The sequence below is a fragment of the Microcaecilia unicolor genome, chromosome 5 (assembly GCF_901765095.1).
Source record: "Microcaecilia unicolor chromosome 5, aMicUni1.1, whole genome shotgun sequence".
Lineage (NCBI taxonomy): Eukaryota > Metazoa > Chordata > Amphibia > Gymnophiona > Siphonopidae > Microcaecilia > Microcaecilia unicolor.
In genome coordinates, this window is record NC_044035.1 from 132,235,032 (window position 1) to 132,251,130 (window position 16,099).

Genomic DNA, 16,099 nt, shown 5'->3' on the forward strand with positions numbered 1-16,099 from the left:
TACATGTTTATCTTGTATTACTTGTACTTCTTAGTATACTTTTACCAGCTGATATTCAGCCCACAGAGCTCAACACTTTTAAAGCTGCTATCTAACACAGACTGATCTAACCCAGATATTCATTGCCGGGGCCATGTCCAGGCACTGGATTTGAATATCTAGGGCAGCCACCAACCCAGAAGTTATTTCGTTAGTGCTTTTTGTGTAGTCCTATCTGCCTGCTTAGTTGTGTGGGCACTGGCACTGAATATGGCCAGTACCTGTATAACTGTCTTAACCTCCTTGTGCTGAAGTCTCCCTCAGTGTCCTGCCAACAGGATGAACCACAGCTGTGTTAAGGTCAACTCCCAAAAGTTTTCTTAAAAAATAATGTTTTCAGAGCACATTTAAATTTTTGGTAAGATGGTTCTATGTGCAAGCCAAGTGGCAAGTTATTCCATAGGAAGGGCCCTATTACATTAAATATAGATGAGCAAATTTCAAAACAGATTTGGCAGAAAGATGGTATGACAAGTATGATGAACTTAAAAGAAAGTAGGTGCATTGGGAATCAACTAGAGCTGTACCAAATAGCATATTTTACTATTCGGCTGAATACGAATAATGAAAAATATTATTTGGCCGAATACGAATATTGGACACAAATAATAGACACTGAGCTTTAACATAACAAATAATAAAAGAAGCAATGTGAGATCAGAGATCAAGAAGGATTTAACACAGTAGAGGCTCGGATTATTCAATTTTGAATTTAAAATCGCTATTTAGCCAAATATGAATAATGTATTTGGGGCCAAATCAAATCGAATGCAAATATTCGGTACAACCCTAGTATCAACAGACAAGATAGAAATAAGAACTGATCCCAGTTATATATTTTACACATTAAAGTTAAAATCTTGTAGGGAATCCTAGCTGAAAGCAGCTGAGATCGTAAAACCCCAATATATAATTAACAGACGTTGCCATGTCAGAGGCAAGTGGTGTTGGTGGAAGAGATGTAGGTTACAGAATGTCTCCTTCAGGTGGCACCCCTACTCCCACAGTTTAATTCTCCTGCCCTGAAGTTGGGGTCCATCATGATGAGACCCTGCCACAGTCTAACATCCTTCTTCAAGCACACACCCAACCCAAAATTCCAATCTCTCTCCTTCCCTTACAGCAGTGGTATCAATAGCCAACTCCAGCATAGGGGAGCTAAGTCTGATGCCGGGCAGACTTCTACAGTCTGTGTCCCACAAATGGCAAGAGACTGAAAGAAGATTCGCCAAATCTAGCATGGAAAAGAACTAATGCTGATGATAGACACACTTCTACTGTCTGTGTCCTGCAAATGGCAAAAATACAGGTGAAATTCGACAACTCCAGTGTTGTAGGTCACTTTATTGTCATATGCCGCGAGTAAGGGTGCTGTGTAGTTCAAGCGAGAGGGGAAGCCATCTTGGCTAGTAAGATTAATACTGTCAGCAATATCTGGGGATGATATGTGATTATAACCAAGATTCTATCATGTTTGGCTGCCTATAGTGGAGACTTGACAACCAGTGTTTAAGCCAGGGGCGTATCTGCGTGGGGCCTCAGGGGCCTGGGCCCCCGCAGATTTTGCCCTGGACCCCCCTACCGCCATCAACCCTCCCCCACTGCCGTTCTTACTTTTGCTGGCGGGGGACCCCAACCCCCGCCAGCCGAGGTCTGCTTCCACCTGCCGCTGCCGTAAAAACTTCTTCTTCAGCCGGCGGGGGACCCCAAACCCCCGCCAGCCGCCCCGCGGTGTTTAAAATTCATCTTCGGCCTCCGTGGCCGTGCTGCTGTGATAGGCGCTGTTGAAATCCACTTCGGAGTCTGACGTCGCAGCACGTACAACGTACAACGACGTCAGACTCCGAAGTGGATTTCAACAGCGCCTATCACAGCAGCACGGCCACGGAGGCCGAAGATGAATTTTAAACACCGCGGGGCGGCTGGCGGGGGTTTGGGGTCCCCCGCCGGCTGAAGAAGAAGTTTTTACGGCAGCGGCAGGTGGAAGCAGACCTCGGCTGGCGGGGGTTGGGGTCCCCCGCCAGCAAAAGTAAGAACGGCAGCGGGGGAGGGTTGGCGGCGGGAGGGGGGTGGAGAGAGTCATTGGTGGCGGTGGGGGCTCGGCGGCGGCGGGGGGGGGGGCTAAAATGTGCCCCCTCCCTCTGGCTCTGGCCCCCCCTACCGCCGGAGTCCAGATACGCCCCTGGTTTAAGCATGGGTGATTTGGGCCCATGCAGAGTGGTGGACACAGCTCTGGCCACCTTGGACAGACTGGATGAACCATGCGAGTCTTTATCTGTTGTCATTTACTGTATTACTGTGTTTATCAGAAGGAGGAAAAGAGCACAGGTCTAAGTCCTACCCCTGGAACCTCTTACATGCGCACTACATTACACCCATACTCGCTTCCTACTTCTGCTACTACCACTGCTGCAATAAGGTAAGCACAAGGCAAGGATCAAAGGCTTAAGGACAAAAGCTCTCTTGTATGATAGGCAAATACACGTCAGGAGCTGCCAACCACAGAACTCCAAGTTCTGCTTATAAAAGCTCTGTAAGCTAGGTATTATTTTCACCAGGGTCAATATTCTAAGAGATTTAACAAGGCAGGAGTTAAACCCCACTGAGCTGGCCAGTAATGCTGCTGAATATAACTGCTAACCAGTTTGGTTAGAGGTGATCTAGGAGTGGAGTTTGAGCACAGCTGTGACTTAGCCAGTAGTCAGTCCACTAACCAGGTAATTATGCAGATAAAATAAGACAGTTGAAAGGCTGTCCTAACTTTATCCACTATGATAACTGGGCACCATTCTGAATAACGGTCAGTGCATGGGTCACTTCCAGATTGCCACACATACCCGAATATTCAATGCTGGAAGCCACGCATGCATTGAATAACCAGGATTAGTTCAGCTTACAAGCTGCTTACCGCCACAGGACAAATATTACCCCCTGCAATTTTAATTGTACTGCCAATCTTGTCTCCTGTATATATATCTCAATTACACTTGGTCCCTTGGCTACTTAGTAAGGTATTTCATTGTACTGTAAGAACAGCATTAACATCATATCTGTTCCTTTTAGATTGTAAGCTCCTTTGAGCAGGGACTGTCCTTCTTCATTAAACTGTACAGCGCTGCGTAACCCTAGTAGCGCTTTAGAAATGTTAAGTAGTAGTAGTTATTTGAATATTCTAATACATGTCTATTAAGTGTTTCATTGATATTATGCTGGCTATGTATCAAATCTATGTTATTTGAATATTCTTCCATACTATTTATTATGGTATAATTTGAATTGTACTGACATTTTTCATATTTCTGTTATATTTATTTTCACAGACAATATTCCATTAAGGCCTAAGCATAGGCATAACTGATGGGCTCTATGTTTCGCACCTTAATTTTTCAGCGGAAATTCAACCGTATTCTATAACAACGTGTGTAACCTAATGGTTAACTAGCTAATCAGCGCTGTCAATTGGATGTTAACAAGTAATTATCAGCACTAATTGGCATTAAGATTTACACGCAGAGCTCGCTTAGCTTATTCTGTAATGTGGTGCATGTGAATTCTAAGTCACATTGTTGAAAGGGGGCATGGTCATGGGCAGGGCGTGGGTATTTCTAAAATCGATGCATGTTGTTATATAATACACCCGGCTCTGTGCCTAATTCAGGCGTCGGGATTTACGCCAAGTAAAACATGGCATAAATGGCCTCAACTAAATCTGGTCACGTGGAGAGACGCTCGGTGTAATTCTATATACCGCACAGAAATTTAAGCCTATTCTATGGTAATTACTAGAAATAAATCAAAACACAGAAAATAAGATGATGCCGTTTTATTGGACTAACTTCATACATTTTTTGATTAGCTTTCGAAGGTAAACCTTCTTCTTCAGATCAGAAATAAGCAAATGTTGACAAATATCAGAATATATAAATGAAAAACAAAAGCAGAAAAGCATTCCAATGACAGTCTCACAGGAAGAGGGAGGGGTAGGTTAGGTGAGAAACAGGGAGAGCTGGGTAGATGACAGTCAGCGAGAGATGGATGGCTGACAAAGCAGTAGAATTTTATGGTTTATAATGGGCTAGGAAACCCAGATCTTTGTTGAATCTTGACTGGTGGGTGTCAAAATATTTTATCATTTTGACTTCAAAGATCTTACATTCCTGGATTATCTTAAAATTTCCTTTTAGTATTCTTACCATAAGATCATCGATGCAGTGTTCTGGTTTTGTGAAGTGCTGTCCCACAGAGATGGCATCTTGGTTGGCACTGGAATGTTTAATATTGTATCTATTTAAACTGAGCCTCGTTTTTAACATCTGGCTTGTTTTTCCAATATAGCACCCTTCCTCACACTTTCTGTATTGACTTATATATACCACATTTGAGGATGAGCATATAAAGGATGCCTTTATGCTGAAAGTTTTTCCCATGTGATTGCAGGATCCTATGAGATGTGCTGGCACAGTTCAAGCTAGGCAGGGCTGCCGAGAGACAAAGCTGAGCCTGAGGCAAAAAAAATCTTCAGAGGACCCCGCACCCCCCCCCCCCAAGCGCCACTGCTGCCCCCCATCACAACCACCACCGCCGCTGCTCTCCCCCTGGCCATTGCCACTTTTCTCCCATCCCTTCTTCCTCCCTGCTGGTCTCACCTACAGCTTCCTGCAACCGGCAGTGATTTAAGTGACAGGCCGTCTCCGTGACCTTCCTTCTGCAGAATCCTGAAGCCCTCTCTCTACTGCAACTTCCTGTTTTTATGCTAAACAGGAAGTTGCAGTAGAGAGGGCGGGATGAAGCACAAGGAATGCTACCGAGATGGCCTCTCACTGTGAATCGCTGCTGGCTGCAGGATCCTGTAGGTGAGACCAGCGGGGAGGAAGAGATTTTTTACTGCAGGAACAAAACTTTTTACAGTTCCCATGAGGCGGTAAAAAGTTTTGTTTCTGTATCCGTGGTGATTGTTGGTGCTCCTGGCGCCGGTCCTCCTTGGAGGCTGGGCCCTGAGAATTTTGAACCCCCTGTTCCCCTTCTCGGCAGTCCTGCAGCTAAGCATATTGCAGGGACGTGTGCCATTCTCTTCTTTTTGAGCTTGTATTGAGAGTTTGCTTTTCACTAATTTCTGTTTCAAAATTAGGTGGCTGTCGGAAGGCCAGCACTGATGGGGCTGGGAATATCTCTTTCAGTAATTCATCCTCCTGGAAAAGTGGCTATAGATCTTTTATGATTCTTCTCAATTTTTCTAGCTCTGGATTGTATGTCACTACAAGAGGGATCCTTTCTGTGGCTTTCTTCTCTTTGTACTGCAGTAGGTCTTTTCTAGGTATTTTAAGGGAAGAAGCAATATTCTTAGAGATAATTATACCTGCTGTAAAATGCCTTTCTCCCGCTAAGTAACTTTAATCTCCTCCAGTTACATAGCCTGATTACGCTTTAATCTCTTTTATGTGTACTATTAGGGCCTCTATTTGCCCCCAACCCCCCCCCCCCTTATTTATAGAGACCTCAGTAAACTCACTTCACAATGTCTTCTGCAGCAGTCTAATTTAGATCACTCTACCTTTTCTCAATTTCCACTAGACAGTCAGATAGAGAAATGGGAGACTCAGCTTCATAAAGCCCTGGATGACATTTTTCCACCTCAGGAAAAGATAAACATTTCTCATCGGCATTTTTGGCATTACATCAAAGAACTTTAAATCTGGGGGCAACGTTTACCCTAAAATTTCCTTGTATTTGTCGTTTTATTTACCTTCAGAATAGTTACCAGTTTTTGGATCCAAAACAACTCGAAGATTTTTTGTTAGCTAAAGAGGCTGAGAATGTTAATGTTAAAGTTTAGGATCTCATATGGGCACTGAAAGATAGTTTGAGAATGTACCCGGAATATGTAACGGTCTGAAAAAAAAATATTTAATTACCTTAATTTGTTACCTTATCTAGGATCTAGTTAAGTATTTCCAACTTTGAGGTCGATGTAACAATGATTATTTCTTTTACTCAGACATTTATTTTTGTCTCAAGTATCGACTGTTTTGTTTAAGAATTGTATTAGTTTCCTTTTATGCTTCTTGGATAAGATGTATAACTCAAATTATAAATAAATAATAAAAAAAAAAAAAAACACATTTCTCATCATTGTGCCAGATGCCCCTGGTACACCACCAAATTAGTCCAGCTGAAATGACAACTTAGGAAATCTGAACACCACTGGCGACACCAGCGTACCTCAAGTGCTCTTACTGCCTTCCAGGTAGCAGCCTCTACCTACACGACTGCTATTCAGGCCGCGAAAAGGACATACAGCACAGATAAGATTTCTAAGGCCCCTAACACAGTCACCCTATATGAAGTGCTCATATCTCTTACTGTCCTACAAGTCTTCCTCCATACCCACCATACCCACAACTCAGAGGACAGAGTCCCATTTTGAAACAAACTACTTTCTCTGCGCACCCTCTCTGTTGTACCTTCTACGAGTCCCACTGACCCTGCCACTACACTGACCTCTTCCCAATCACTTCCCTTGCAGTACACTGGATAAATTTACCCCTCCATCTTTGCTACCTCTGCTACTGTTAAAAGATTGAGATCTACCACTGCTCCTTCAGACCCTATTCCCTTCATCACTCATCAACAGTCCTCCATCTTGAATTGATCCAGCAGAGGTAGACATTCCTTAAAAACATGGCAGACCTGCATCAAATGTGTTCATACGTCATCCTTATTGCAAACAGATGAACCTGTCAGATTGTGGCATTCCAATTCAATGCTATCATTTAATGCTGGATCAATTCAAGATGGAGGGCTCTGTAGTAATTTAACACTGGCATCCCAGAGGAAGACTTTTGAAATGGAAATTTCTGTAAGACGTTTGGAACTTACAGTGTATGAGCGACAGAGTTGCAAGTTCAGATAAGTTTGCTCCTGTCTGTTTCTCTATTTTCCAGTGTTATTCGAGTTAACAAGGTTGAAAGACTATACTTCACTCAATAAGGAGTTCATTATTTTCTCCTCCATTAGGTAGACTCTGGTGACGCAGGACATTTGTAGAAAACTTTATTATGTTTTCTATTATCTTTCTAATTTGGTTGTGATTGCATATTTCACTGTGTGTTTATGCACTGAATCAAAAATTGAGAGTTTCGTTTGCAGAGCATTTCATGATGCACAGAGCTTTCAAGTGAGCCACATTTGTGGCGGCTTGACTCACTAAAGTATTGCTCGGCTGTAGGTACAGCCTATACTGAACTCTCCTCCGGACTCTTTAAAAATGTATTTTAAAAATGTAAAAATGTATTTGTATTTTGAATTCAGTTGTGGAGTTCTCTACTCTTGTCCGGTTTATTGCGTTGCCAGACTTTCACTTTGTTGGGATTGACTCTTTGTCAATTATTTTATAAAGACAGGTAGATGCCTACGTATCTTCCCTTGCTGCCCAATTAACCTAGGTGTCTTGTTATAAAATTACCCTTCTAGCCCCTGCCAGCAATTTGTATACAATTTCCAGAAGAGCAGTTAGACCTGGAATAGCAGGCAATTTTCCTCATAGATGTCACTGTTTTCTAGCCTTTAGACACATTTGATATGATGTTTCTGCTTCTGGGTCTCTTCTGCTTTAAGCTTATATTTTAAAACACATGTAGCATAAGTCACAAGTATTGCTGTTCTTAGAGATTTCATTACAAAAAGGAAATTGTATAAAGTCACAAATGCCATACTATTGTTCCACTAAATACTTCCATTAAATTTGTTTGTGATAAAGATGAATTCTAATCCTGTCTATACTCACCTGAAAGTGCCTCTTTCCACATCTTGCCCACTCAGCCTAACATGTATTCCTTCTTTCAATAAAGATCCAAATGCCATGTATTCACCAAGAGCCCAGTCAACGATGCCATTCTTTATCATTTCTTCTCGACTTTTCAAAACCCGGGAGAGACCTTTGGTATATTGTAAAAAAAAAAAGAAGACAATGTTCATAAAAGTTCCATATGCATCCAAAACTCTTCTCAAATTCAATAAAAAGTTAGGCTGAATATTACACCATTTCTATTTATTCAGCCTACAGCAGGCAATGTTCTTTCAAATGCCAGCTGTCACACATTTTTATACCCGGATATTCAATGCCAGTATTTGAATAAGGGGCAGCAATTATCTGACCTGCAGTTATCCAGCATTCTGTATTATCCAATATACCTAGATAATGTCACAGTTTCATTAACAAGATGCATGCTTTTTGTCACATTTACTTAAAAAGCAGTAGTGCTAGGTACTAAGAACCTTGGGTACATTAAGTATGTAAACTCTTCTTACTGCTTCCTCTTTTTAAATATGCTTTCAATATGCCTCTCTTTTATACATCATCCACTTTTTCTGTATTATCCAACTTTTTGATTATCCAACCACCTGTCAGTCCCATTTATGTTGGATAATTGAGATTCTACTATATAAATTAGCTGGCACAATTTTTCTGAGTATCAGCAATATTTAAGACTGGTACCCAGATAGGTAATCAGATAAAGTTAGAACAGCCTTTTTTCTGTCCTAGTTTTATCTGGAAGATAAAACCAAAAAGCAGACCTTATGAAGAACACAGTCTTTATTGGTAAATTAAATGCTCCCAGGAGTTCAACATACAGTGCTCGACATCTCCATGTTTTGTCAGAATTACAGACTGCATCAGGAGTAATGGTTAAGTACAAATTAAAAGTAATACTCAAGACATTGACCATAAGAATAAAATATAAACATGAATTTGAATGCTTTAAAAAAATCTTAAAACATGTAACACAATGCTAAAACTAAATATCTAAATTAAGAAACAGTAATCATCTTAATTTAGTATTCAGTTTTAGTATTATCTACTATAATAAAACTCACCCTCAACGTTCTGAAGTCACTCAGTCACTCACTGAAGGGTTCATGGATTCATGGTGGTGAAGCCACAACACTGACCATGTCTCTCTGCCCCGCCCTCGCATGACGGACCAATCAGAAAAAACACCCTCAACATTCTGAAACACAAAGGACCATCACAACACCGTTCCCAGGCAACACTAGGCAACGTAAGACGGACCAATCAGAGGAAAATACGTGACAATAAGGGAGGAGCATTCCCCAGCAGAATGGCTCATTATCTCTGCAGCACAGAGAGCAGAGAACCACCGCTGGAACGAGAGAAGAATATTCCTGCTGTGGGTATGTGCAAAAATAGACTGGGGGGGGGGGGAGAAATTTTTAAATGCCTAATGCCAGTACTGAAGAGTGCCAGAGGGCCTATAGCACAGACAGTGAATGATACATACCTGTAGCAGGTGTTCTCCGAGGACAGCAGGCTGATTGTTCTCACGACTGGGTGACGTCCGCGGCAGCCCCCACCAACCGGAAAAAGCTTCGCGGGACGGTCGGCACGCAGGGCACGCCCACCGCGCATGCGCGGCCGTCTTCCCGCCCGTGCGCGACCGCTCCCGCCAGTTGAATGACTAGCAAAAAGATGAAACACACAACTCCAAAGGGGAGGAGGGAGGGTAGGTGAGAACAATCAGCCTGCTGTCCTCGGAGAACACCTGCTACAGGTATGTATCATTCACTTTCTCCGAGGACAAGCAGGCTGCTTGTTCTCACGACTGGGGTATCCCTAGCTCTCAGGCTCACTCAAAACAAGAACCCAGGTCAATTGAACCTCGCAACGGCGAGGGTATAACAGAAATTGACCTACGAAGAACAACTAACTGAGAGTGCAGCCTGACCAGAATAAATTCGGGTCCTGGAGGGTGGAGTTGGATTTACACCCCAAACAGATTCTGCAGCACCGACTGCCCGAACCGACTGTCGCGTCGGGTATCCTGCTGGAGGCAGTAATGTGATGTGAATGTGTGGACAGATGACCACGTCGCAGCCTTGCAAATCTCTTCAATAGTGGCTGACTTCAAGTGGGCCACTGACGCTGCCATGGCTCTAACACTATGAGCCGTGACATGACCCTCAAGAGCCAGCCCAGCCTGGGCGTAAGTGAAGGAAATGCAATCTGCTAGCCAATTGGAGATGGTGCGTTTCCCGACAGCGACCCCTAGCCTGTTAGGGTCGAAAGAAATAAACAATTGGGCGGACTGCCTGTGGGGCTGTGTCCGCTCCAAGTAGAAGGCCAATGCTCTCTTGCAGTCCAATGTGTGCAACTGACGTTCAGCAGGGCGGGTATGCGGCCTGGGAAAGAATGTTGGCAAGACAATTGACTGGTTAAGATGGAACTCCGACACCACCTTCGGCAGGAACTTTGGGTGGGTGCGGAGCACTACTCTGTTGTGATGAAATTTGGTATATGGAGCATGAGCTACTAGGGCTTGAAGCTCACTGACCCTACGAGCTGAAGTAACTGCCACCAAGAAAATGACCTTCCAGGTCAAATACTTCAGATGGCAGGTATTCAGTGGCTCAAAAGGAGGTTTCATCAGCTGGGTGAGGACGACGTTGAGATCCCATGACACTGTAGGAGGCTTGATAGGGGGCTTTGACAAAAGCAAACCTCTCATGAATCGAACGACTAAAGGCTCTCCAGAGAAGGCTTTACCTTCCACACGATAATGGTAAGCACTAATCGCACTAAGGTGATTCCTTACTGAGTTGGTCTTGAGGCCAGACTCCGATAAGTGCAGAAGGTATTCAAGCAGGTTCTGTGCAGGGCAAGAACGAGGTTCTAGGGCCTTGCTCTCACACCAAACGACAAACCTCCTCCACTTGAAAAAGTAACTCTTTTTAGTGGAATCCTTCCTAGAGGCAAGCAAGACACGGGAGACACCCTCAGACAGACCCAACGCAGCGAAATCTACGCCCTCAACCTCCAGGCCGTGAGAGCCAGGGATTGAAGGTTGGGGTGCAGCAACGCTCCGTTGTTCTGCGAGATGAGAGTCGGAAAACACTCCAATCTCCACGGTTTTTCGGAGGACAACTCCAGAAGAAGAGGGAACCAGATCTGACGGGGCCAAAAGGGCGCGATCAGAATCATGGTGCCGCGGTCTTGCTTGAGCTTCAGTAAGGTCTTCCCCACCAAAGGTATGGGAGGATAAGCATACAGGAGGCCGGTCCCCCAATGAAGGAGAAAGGCATCTGACGCTAGCCTGCCGTGTGCCTGAAGTCTGGAACAGAACAGAGGCAGCTTGTGGTTGGTCCGAGAGGCGAAAAGATCCACCGAGGGGGTGCCCCACTCCCGGAAGATCTTGCGTACCACTCTGGAATGGAGCGACCACTCGTGCGGTTGCACGACTCTGCTCAGTCTGTCGGCCAGACTGTTGTTTGCGCCTGCCAGGTACGTGGCTTGGAGAAGCATGCCGAACCGGCACGCCCAACGCCACATCCCGACGGCTTCCTGACACAGGGGGCGAGATCCGGTGCCCCCCTGCTTGTTGACGTAATACATTGCAACCTGATTGTCTGTCCGAATTTGGATAATTTGGTAGGACAGCCGATCTCTGAAAGCCTTCAGTGCGTTCCAGATCGCTCGGAGCTCCAGGAGGTTGATCTGCAGATCCTTTTCCTGGAGGGACCACAGACCGTGGGTGTGAAGCCCATCGACATGAGCTCCCCACCCCAGGCGAGATGCATCCGTCGTCAGCACTTTCGTGGGCTGCGGAATTTGGAATGGACGTCCCAGGGTCAAATTGGTCCGGATGGTCCACCAGAGCAGTGAAGTGCGGCAACTGGTGGAGAGGCGGATGACATCTTCTAGATTCCCGGTGGCCTGAAACCACTGGGAAGCTAGGGTCCATTGAGCAGATCTCATGTGAAGACGAGCCATGGGAGTCACATGAACTGTGGAGGCCATATGACCCAGAAGTCTCAACATCTGCCGAGCTGTGACCTGCTGAGACGCTCCGGTCTGCGAAGCCAGGGACAGGAGGTTGTTGGCCCTCGCTTCGGGAAGGAAGGCCTGAGCCGTCTGGGTATTCAGCAGAGCTCCTATGAATTCCAGAGACTGAGTTGGCTGGAGATGGGACTTTGGGTAATTTATCACAAACCCCAGCAGCTCCAGGAGTTGAGTAGTGCACTGCATGGACCGGAGGGCTCCTGCCTCCGAGGTGTTCTTGATCAGCTAATCGTCGAGATATGGGAACACGTGCACTCCCAGCTTGCGAAGGTATGCCGCTACCACCACGAGGCACTTTGTAAACACCCGTGGGGCAGAGGCGAGCCCAAAGGGCAGCACACAATACTGAAAGTGCCGTGCGCCCAGGCGGAATCTGAGATACTGTCTGTGAGCTGGCAGTATCGGGATGTGAGTGTATGCGTCCTTTAAATCCAGGGAACATAGCCAATCGTTTTTCTGAATCAGTGGCAGAAGGGTGCCCAAGGAAAGCATCCTGAACTTTTCTTTGACCAGGAATTTGTTCAGGCCTCTCAGGTCTAGGATGGGACGCATCCCCCCTGTTTTCTTTTCCACAAGGAAGTACCTGGAATAGAATCCCTGCCCTTCCTGCCCGGGTGGTACGGGCTCGACCGCATTGGCGCTGAGAAGGGCGGAGAGTTCCTCTGCAAGTACCTGCTTGTGATGGGAGCTGAAAGATTGAGCTCCCGGAGGACAATTTGGTGGCAGGGAGGCCAAATTCAGGGCGTATCCGCACCGCACTATTTGGAGAACCCACTGGTCGGAGGTTATGAGAGGCCACCTTTGGTGAAAAAATGTTAACCTCCCCCCAACCGGCAGATCGTCCGGTACGGACACGTTGAGGGCGGCTATGTTCCCGTGGATCCAGTCAAAAGCCCGTCCCCGGCTTTTGCTGTGGAGGCGCAGGGGGCTGCTTAGGCGCACGCTGTTGACGAGAACGAGCGCGCTGGGGCTGTCCCTGTGCCTGACGAGGCCTTCGGGCCGGCTGGTTGTACCTACGCTTTGCAAAAGAATAGGGTGCAGCCTGCCGGGCCCGGGAAAAACGTCCACCTGCTGAGGTGGATGCTGAAGGCGCCCGGTGGGAGAGCTTGTCGAGGGCGGTTTCCCGCTGATGCAGTTGGTCCACCATCTGCTCGACCTTCTCACCAAAAATGTTATCCCCCCGGCAAGGGACGTCGGCCAGTCTCTGCTGGGTGCGGTTGTCCAGGTCAGAGGCACGCAGCCATGAGAGCCTGCGCATCACTATACCTTGGGCCGCAGCACGAGATGCCACGTCACAGGTGTCATAGATACCCCTGGACAGGAACTTTCTGCACGCCTTCAGCTGCCTGACCACCTCCTGATAAGGCCTGGACTGCTCCGGCGGGAGCTTATCGACCAGGTCCGCCAGTTGTTGCACATTGGTCCGCATGTGGATGCTCATATAGAGCAGGTATGACTGGATGCGGGTCACGAGCATGGAGGATTGGTAGGCCTTCCTCCCAAACGAGTCCAGAGTGCGAGACTCCCGCCCCGGGGGCGCCGAGGCGGTATCCCTCGAACTCCGTGCCCTCTTGAGAGCAAAATCCACGACCGCAGAGTCATGGGGCAGTTGGGGCCGCATTAACTCTGGGTCGGAGTGGATCCTCTACTGGGACTCTGCTTTCTTGGGAATGGTGGGGTTAGTTAACGGTCGCACCCAGTTCCGAAGCAGTGTCTCCTTGAGGACATTGTGCAGCGGTACCGTGGAGGACTCTCTAGGTGGTGATGGATAGTCGAGGACCTTGAGCATCTCGGCCCTCGGCTCTTCCACAGAGACCACGGGGAAGGGAATGCTAATAGACATATCCCGCACAAAGGAGGCAAAAGAGAGACTCTCAGGAAGTGAGAGCTTCCTCTCCGGTGAAGGCGTGGGGTCCGAGGGAAGGCCCGTAGACTCCTCTGAGGAGAAATATCTAGGGTCCACCTCTTCCCCCCACGAGGCCTCATCCTCGGTATCGGACATAAGCTCATGTAGCTGAGTCCTGAACCGGGCCCGGCTCGACGTCGAGGCACCGAGGTCTCGGTGTCGTCGAGCGGTGGACTCCCGCGCCGGCGGGGACGGAGCTCCCTCCATCGACGTCGACGGGGACTCCACCTGCGTGGCGGTCGAGACCGGCGCCGCAAGCGGCCGCGGTGTCGACGGCCCCTGCGCTGGGCTAGAGCTCGCCGGCGCCACAGACATCGGCGCCGAGGGCGCAAGCACCCCCGGCGCCGGCACAGCCTGGCGCATCAGCCCTTCCAGGATCCCCGGAAGGATGGCTCTGAGGCACTCGTCCAGGCCCGCTGCCGGGAAAGGCGGTGGGAACGGTAGGGGTGTCGGCGCCAGAAGCTGATGGGGGCCAGGAGACGGCACCGAGGTGCCGGAACCCTGACGCGTCGGTACCTCCACAACCGACGGGGACCTCTCCTCTTGACGTGGACGCTTCGGCGTCGCCTCCTCTCCGATGTCCGGATGCACCGAGGGCGACCGGTGACGACGCTTCTTATCCTTCTTGCGATGCCCGTCACCGGCGCCGGGAGGTATGGAGGATGAGGAGGTCGATCCCCCTCGGTCTCGAGGGACCGGGTCAGACAGGGTTCGGTCCCGTGGGCCACGAGCTGAGGGAGTGACCGGGGCCGACTGCCCACGCGGCCTCTCACCTCTACTCTCACCGGAGGACCGGCGGGCCGACGGGACCTGTTCTCCTGGGGTCGATGCCATCGGTGCCGATGTCTCGGGCATCGAAACCGGTACCGAAGGACCGGGCGTCGATACCGATGCCGTCGAGGTCGACGTCGAGGGGCCGGCGCAAGTTCTAAAAAGACGGTCCCGTAGAACTTGCCTCGCAACCTGAGTCCGTTTCCGGAGACCGAGACACAGGGGACACGACTTGAGATTGTGCTCCGGCCCGAGGCACTGGAGGCACCAAGCGTGGGTGTCGGTCTGCGAGATCGGCCGGCCGCACCGACCACACTTTTTAAATCCACTCGGGACCTTCGAGGACATCGACGGAAAAATCGCGTCGGCGAAGTCAAAGTCGTCGATGGTGGCGGAAATCACACCTCGAAAAGGGGAAAAACGACCGTGCGGCCACTAGGCCGCAACGCGGCGCCCCCGCTAGAAACGAGGGAAAAATGGGAGCACGTGCTCCACACGCTCCGTGTGTTGTTTTTTTTTTTGTTTTGTTTTTTAATTACAACCGGGCGGTGTACTAAACGAAAAATAAAGAGAAAAAAGACAAGAGAAGGTATTCGCGTAAACGCAAACGACTTTCCGGCGGCTGAGAAAAAGAGAGAGCGGCAAAGCACGACTCTCTCCAGACGCGGAAAAAAAGGAACTGGCGGGAGCGGTCACGCACGGGCGGGAAGACAGCCGCGCATGCGCGGTGGGCGTGCCCTGCGTGCCGACCGTCCCGCGAAGCTTTTTCCGGTTGGTGGGGGCTGCCGCGGACGTCACCCAGTCGTGAGAACAAGCAGCCTGCTTGTCCTCGGAGAATATATTTGGGATCGCTTGACATGGAGTCAGAGGAGCCGGAAAACAACGTGCCCGTCACCATCTGGGACGTGGACGAACAGGACAAGCTGCGGCCCAGCTGGAAGGATTACCCGCGACCCAGCCAGCAGCAAACAGCTACCAAGGAAGGGGGAGGAGTACTCCTTCCCTGCCTAAGAATCGCTGGAGACTGGCTGCCAAACTAACGAAACAACCGCACACCGACGCACCACCTCCATCATTCGAAAGGCATCCACTCTTTCTTCAACAGAAATGCAAACTAATAATACAAAACAAACAAAGAATACATGGTTTCTCAGGCGGCTGCAGGTAACTCCCCACCCCCTTCCTCTTCCCCTTTTGCCGAAGCGGCCAAGGACGTGCCCAACCATCCCCAGCCTCAGGCAAGCTGTCTCCCACCTCGGGGATTCCCCGAACACCCGGAAAAAGACGGCGCTGATTCCTGCAACGCATAAATGTAACAGCATTCCCCTGCAGCCAGCCTGAAATGGACCAAACATACTGGATCACCCCCCGACGGCCCGAGACCGTGCTCTTCTCCCTTCCGCCAACTTAAAACAACCATCCCCGTCCTCAGGCAAGCCGTCACCCACCTCCAGGATGCCCAGAACACCAGCCCAATGGAAAAAGATGGCGCTGCTTCCAACAGCACATTTCTCTTCCAGCATTCCCCT

At 48.5% G+C, this 16,099-nt stretch overlaps 1 protein-coding gene across 1 annotated transcript in view; it reads right to left on the reverse strand.

Annotated features, from left to right (window-relative positions):
- The window catches only part of OGDHL (oxoglutarate dehydrogenase like), a 260,916-nt gene that overhangs the window by 103,228 nt on the left and 141,589 nt on the right, over positions 1 to 16,099 (reverse strand). The window contains exon 15 of the mRNA XM_030203286.1: positions 7,823 to 7,973. Coding sequence (XP_030059146.1) covers positions 7,823 to 7,973 — 151 coding nt within the window. The remainder of the gene's footprint in view (positions 1 to 7,822; positions 7,974 to 16,099) is intronic.